The sequence below is a fragment of the Chlorocebus sabaeus genome, chromosome 2, assembly GCF_047675955.1.
Source record: "Chlorocebus sabaeus isolate Y175 chromosome 2, mChlSab1.0.hap1, whole genome shotgun sequence".
NCBI classification, from domain to species: Eukaryota; Metazoa; Chordata; class Mammalia; order Primates; family Cercopithecidae; genus Chlorocebus; species Chlorocebus sabaeus.
In genome coordinates, this window is record NC_132905.1 from 13,324,744 (window position 1) to 13,330,743 (window position 6,000).

Consider the following 6,000-nt stretch of genomic DNA (forward strand, 5'->3'; position numbering starts at 1 on the left):
AGATTTCCCTTTTCCTGCTCATCTGCCCACCTGGAAACTGTTCCAGCCTGAGGATCTGCTAATGAATTAAGCTTTAAAAGTGGAGGCTGCACGTGACTGTGCTCTGGCGCAGTTTCTGTTTCTTTTGGTAAATAAACTTCAACAAGCGCTTTAAGTGGGTTATTGCCGCATGGAGCTACAGGGAGTTGAGGCTCTTTACTACACGTCCCTTACACATGAGCATAATCAAACCCGTGACTGAGTTAAAGAGCCCTGAGTGAGAAAATGAAATTAATACATGCAGTTTCTCTTAAAGATTATTCCTAATAGAGACAAAATGAAGCTGGGGCTTAGCCACTGGGCAAAATGACGTGAAGCTGCTGAGAGTAAGGGAGAGAAGGAACAAGAAATACACTCAGGATGCTAAAGGCAGTGAAAAGTCGCAGACAACCTAATGTCTGTGCCGGAGTCCCTGGGACACTAGACCAAAGTATGCCTGGGGAGCGTGCAGCCTCCCCCAGGACGCTGCCTGGCAAAACACCGTAGCCCTGAACCATTTATGAATGATTCATAAATTATAGTCCATCCACACAACGTCATTTATGCTGTGAGCGCCTCTGTTTGCTGAGCTATAAAATCAACATAGCACCATCCCAGTCACTGGGTCATTGCCATGACACAATGACATAAGCCATGAACAGAGCTTGGCAAACTGGTGCCACACAGGATGTGCTCAGGAATGGGAGCAATTACCGTTTCATCGTGGGACACTAGGAAGCCAGAGGGTGACGGAGACCTAGGCTCTCCAACATGGCAGCCACATGTCTCATGGGACTACTGAACACTTCAAATGTGGTCAGTCCAAGCTGAGATGGACTGAAAGTTCAGTATCAAAAGCCTGATTTTGAAAACTCAGGACAAAGAACAGAATGTAAAATTTCATTAACTTTTTACTGTTGATCACATGTTGAAATATTTTGGAGAGAGATATATATACATATATATATATATATATATATATTTTTTTTTTTTTTGAGACGGAGTCTCGCTGTGTCACCCAGGCTGGAGTGCAGTGGCGCGATCTTGGCTCACTGCAAGCTCCACCTCCCGGGTTCATGCCATTCTCCTGCCTCAGCCTCCCAAGTAGCTGGGACTACAGGTGCCCGCCACCACACCCGGCTAATTTTTTGTTTTCTTAGTAGAGACGGGGTTTCACCATGTTAGCCAGGATGGTCTCGATCTCCCGACCTCATGATCTGCCCGCCTCGGCCTCCCAAAGTGCTGGGATTTCAGGCGTGAGCCACCGCGCCCAGCCTGGATATATTTTTATTTTTATTTTTTTTTATTAACTAGAGACGGGGCCTCACTATGTTGCCCAGGCTGGTCTCAAACTCCTTGGGCTCAAGGGATCTTCCAGTCTTGGCCTCCCGAAGTGCTGGGACTACAAGCATGAGCCACTGCACCTGGCCCAGATATACTGTTATTTTAAATATATTAAAATTACTTTCACCTGTTTCTTTTCTTTTTACTCTTTTGGTTTTTGTTGTTTTGTTTTGTTTTTTTTGAGATGGAGTTACCCTCTTGTCGCCCAGGCTCGAGTGTAATGGCACAATCTCGGCCCACTGCAACCTCCACCTCCCAGGTTCAAGCGATTCTCATGACTCAGCCTCCCAAGTAGCTGGGATTACAGGCATGTGCCACCACACCCAGCTAATTTTATATTTTTAGTAGAGACGGGGTTTCTCCATGTTGGTCAGGCTGGTCTCAAATTCCCGACCTCAGGTGATCCACCCGCCTTGGCCTCCCAAGGTGCTGGGATTACAGGTGTGAGCCACCATGCCTGGCCTTTTTTTTTTTTTTTTTTTGAGACAGTCTCACTCTGTCGCCCAGGCTGGAGTGCAGTGGCATGATTTCAGCTCACTGCAACCTCTGCCTCCCAGGTTCAAGCAGTTCTCGTGCCTCAGCCTCCCAAGTAGCTGGGATTACAGGTATATGCCACCACATCTGGCTAATTTTTGTATTTTTAGTAGAGACTGGGTTCCACCGTGTTGGCCAGGCTGGTGTCAAACTCCTGGCCTCAAGTGATCTGCCTGCGCTGGCCTCCGAAAATGCTGGAATTACAGATGTGAGCCATGGTGCCTGGCTACCTGTTTCTTTTTCATGTAGCTCCTGGAACACTAAAACTTGCATAGGTGGCCAGGCACAGTTGCTCACACCTGTAATCCCAGCACTTTGGGAGGCTGAGGCGGGCAAATCACCTGAGGTCAGGAGTTCGAGACCAGCCTGACCAACATAGAGAAACCCTGTCTCTACTAAAAATACAAAAATTAGCTGGGCATGGTAGTGCACGCCTCTAATCCCAGCTTCTCATGAGGCTGAGGCAAGAGAATCACTTGAACCCGGGAGGCAGAGGTTGCAGTGAGCCTAGATTGTACCATTGTACTCCAGCCTGGGCAACAAGAGCAAAACTCTGTCTCAAAAAAAAAAAATAATTGCCTAGGTGGCTCACATTTGTAGCTCCAATTATATTTCTGTTGAACAGTGTTTATGGATACATGCTCATGTTATTTTTAATTTTAAAATTTTTGTTCGTTTTTTTGTTTTTCTTTGTTTTTTGTTGTTTATCTTTTAACATTTTTGTAGAGACGGGTTTTCCTGCGTTGCCCAGACTGGTCTTGAATTCCTGGTCTCAAGTGATCCTCCCACTTCAGCTTCCCAAGTCGCTGGAATTACAGGCATAAGCCACTGTGCCCTGCCTCCATGCTATTTTTAAAATTGAGATATAATTCACAAACCACAAAATTCACCCTTTTAAACGTGTACAATTCAGCAGTTTTCAGTATATTCACAAATTTGTGCAACCATCACAACTATGTAACATCCAGAACATGTTCATCACACCAAAACGAAGCTCCATACCTTCCCATTAGTAGTCCCCACCCATTTGCCCATGCTATTTTGAGTAAAGAAAAGCAAGTTGCAGGACAGTATTACAGCAGCACGTGAGGTTTCATTTAAAACGAATATAGATGGGCCAGGCATGGTGGCACACTCTTGTAATCCCAGCACTTTGGGAGGCTGAGGCCAGAGGATCTCTTGGACCCAGGAGTTCAAGACCTGGGCAACATAGTGAGATCTTGTCTCCATAAAAGAACTTTGTTTTAAAAGTTAACCTGACATGGTGGTACACACCTGTGGTCCTGGCTATGCAGGAGGCTGAGGTGGGAGGATCACTTGAGCCCAGGAGGTTGAGGCTGCATTGAGCTACGATTTTGTCACTGCACTCCAGCCTGAGTGACAAATGAAACCCTGTCTCAAAAAACAAAACAAAACAAAAAAACAAAAACCTAAAAAACGAAAAACTTCTGTTCAAAAAATATTTTAAAAATATATGGAGATGGCCGGGCGCAGTGGCTCACACCTGTCATTCCAGCACTTTGGGAGGCTGAGGCAGGTGGATCACAAGGTCAAGAGATAGAGACCATCCTGGCCAACGTGGTGAAACCCTGTCTCTACTAAAAATACAAAAAGTAGATGGGTGTGGTGGCATGCGCCTGTAGTCCCAGCTACTCCGGAGGCTGAGGCAGGAGAATTGCTTGAACTCAGGAGGCGGAGGTTGCAGTGAGCTGAGATCGTGTCACTGCACTCCAGCCTACATATGGAGAAAAATAAAAAGAGAAAAGAAAAAACATATATATATAAAAATACCGAGTTCACTAGGAGTTAAAAATATCTTTAATATATATGGAAAGAATATATATAGAAAAAATATATATTATATATATGGAAAGATATTTTTATGTTTTTTTTCTTTTTTTTTTTTTTGAGAGGGAGTTTTGCTTTTGTTGCCCAGGCTGGAGTGCAATGGCTGATCTCAGCTCACTGCAACCTCCACCTACCAGGCTCAAGCGATTCTCCTGCCTCAGCCTCCCAAGTAGCTGGGATTACACGCCCGGCTAATTTTTGTATTTTTAGGAGAGACAGGGTTTCGCCATGTTGGTCAGGCTGATCTCGAACTCCAGACCTCAGGTGATCCACCCGCCTCGGCCTCCCAATAGTGCTGGGATTACAGGTGTGAGCCACCACGCCTGGCGAAATAGATTTTTTTTTTTTTTTTTTAACATGTCTCACTCTGTCGCCCAGGCTGGAGTGCAGTGGCATGATCAAGCCTCACTGCAGCCTCAGTCTTTCCCGTCCCCCATCCCCATCCCAAGCAATCCTCCTTCCTCAGCCTCCCAGAATGCTGGGACCACTGGCGCAAGCCAATGCTCTGCCTAGACAGATACAGATATATAGATACCTACATTTGTAAATGCATTTTAAATGTCCGGAATGATTTATACCAAACTGTTAATGCTGGTTTTCTAAGAAAACTAGAATTGGGATGGGAGAGAAAAGAGAAAGGGGTGCATAGCCTTTATTTTAAATACTCCTGTACTGCTTTGTGGTTTAAAAAGAGAATGGGTTGAATTTCTGGCCGTAAATAACTCCTAGTGGACTCGGGTAAATAACTTTTTCACAGCGCCGTCGACAGATGCCTCCAGCCGGAAGGTAGAGGGTCTCGTTTTAGATCTGCTTTTCACTTAGTGCTTTTAAAATAGAAAGCGCAGACAGAGGCGTGGTGTTTTCGCTCCGAGCTGCAGCAGCGCAGAGCGGCCTCAGGACTCCCCGCACAGCCGCAGCCTGCGGCGCCGCTCGGCTGGGGCACCGCGCTCGGAGGTAGCCGGGGCAGGGGCGGTCCCCGGGTCCGCCTCTCCCAGGGCCGGCCTGGCAAAGGGCGGCGCCTCGGGACCCGGCGGATGCTGGGGTACCTGGGTGGGGAGGGAAAGCGAGCCTGGGCCTCCGGGGCCCGGTGTCGCCCGGAGCAGGGAGCAGGGGCGACCCGCTGCGCATCTCTGGGTGGCGCCCCGCAGCCACCGTTCAGGAAGGGGGGAATCCCCGGGCCCCCCATTCCGGGAGCTAGAGGATGCTCCGGGGAAGCCGAGGATCCGGAGCCCGGACCCCCAACCGCGAGAACCCTCTCCTCCAACTCCACAGCCCCATCCCCTACCTCGGCCCCAGGCTCGGGGGTCAGGAAGAGCGCGAGCTCCCGCGCTCCGCTGCGCACGGGCTCCGGCCGATCGGCGTTCACGAGCAGCATCAGGAGGGCGGCGGGGTCGGGTTGGCGGAGGCTGCCTGGGAGCCCGTGGTTGCGCCCGGGCCTCGGAGCCCCGCCCCCGGTCCGCTGCATGCTCCGCGGCCCGCCTGGCGGAGGCGGGGCAGGTGCGCTCCCGGCGGTCGCGGCTCTCAGCTCCAGGAGCGCCGGGCCGAGCGGGCAGCGCCACCCAGTGGCGAGCGGCGCGCGCTGCGCCCGCCCCCGCAGCACCTGGGCACCAGTGCTTTGCAAACTCGCTTGCAGATGGCAGTCACCTGGAGCTCTTTTAGAATTTCGCAAGCCCGGACCACACCGTATCTGGGTTGGGACCTGGGTATCAGGATCTTTTGATGTTTGGTAGGTGGTTCCAATGAGATTGTTGACCGAAAGCTAAATTTGAGAGCTATTGGGGCAAGCCACCCCTCCTCATCGGAATCCCGGTAGAGTACGGGCTCCCGGCCCGCGCGGTACAATAGAATCCCCGGGGAGCTTTTTAAAGCCCGGAAGCCAGGCCTCGCACCAGGCCGATTAAATCGGAATCCTTCGGAGTGGGGCTTAGGCATCGGTAGTTTCTAAAGCTCCCCAGGTGATTCTAACGGGCGTCCGGGTTAGAGAGGCGCTATCTTAGAGGAAGCCCAAAGCCGCCCGCTCCCCTCCCGTTCCCATCCTGCTAAAGCATCTAGTTTGCATCGGCGGAGGGTCCTGGAGTTGAGGGAAGGCCGAGTGTGACGGTCCTCGTCTTCCTCTTCGGTGCAGCTTTTAAATAAGCTTCACCAGGAAACTATTGAGCGCACTAAATTTGACAGCCGCCCCCCACTCCCTCCACGCTCTCGGAGGCTGGCCTAGATAGACCCTTTACAGCCCTGGGGCTGAAGAGAGCGAGGTGC

General features: G+C 50.4%; 1 protein-coding gene across 3 annotated transcripts in view; it reads right to left on the minus strand.

Annotated features, from left to right (window-relative positions):
* BCAS4 (breast carcinoma amplified sequence 4) overlaps positions 1-5,310 on the minus strand; it is an 84,589-nt gene extending 79,279 nt beyond the window's left edge. The window contains exon 1 of one of the 3 annotated variants that reach the window (XM_008014138.3): positions 5,030-5,310. In XM_008014138.3, the coding sequence (XP_008012329.1) occupies positions 5,030-5,209 (180 nt within the window). In that variant the 5' untranslated portion in view covers positions 5,210-5,310. The remainder of the gene's footprint in view (positions 1-5,029) is intronic. The other 2 variants (XM_073005832.1, XM_008014130.3) reach the window with 2 other exon arrangements.
* Positions 5,311-6,000: the final 690 nt, after the last annotated feature.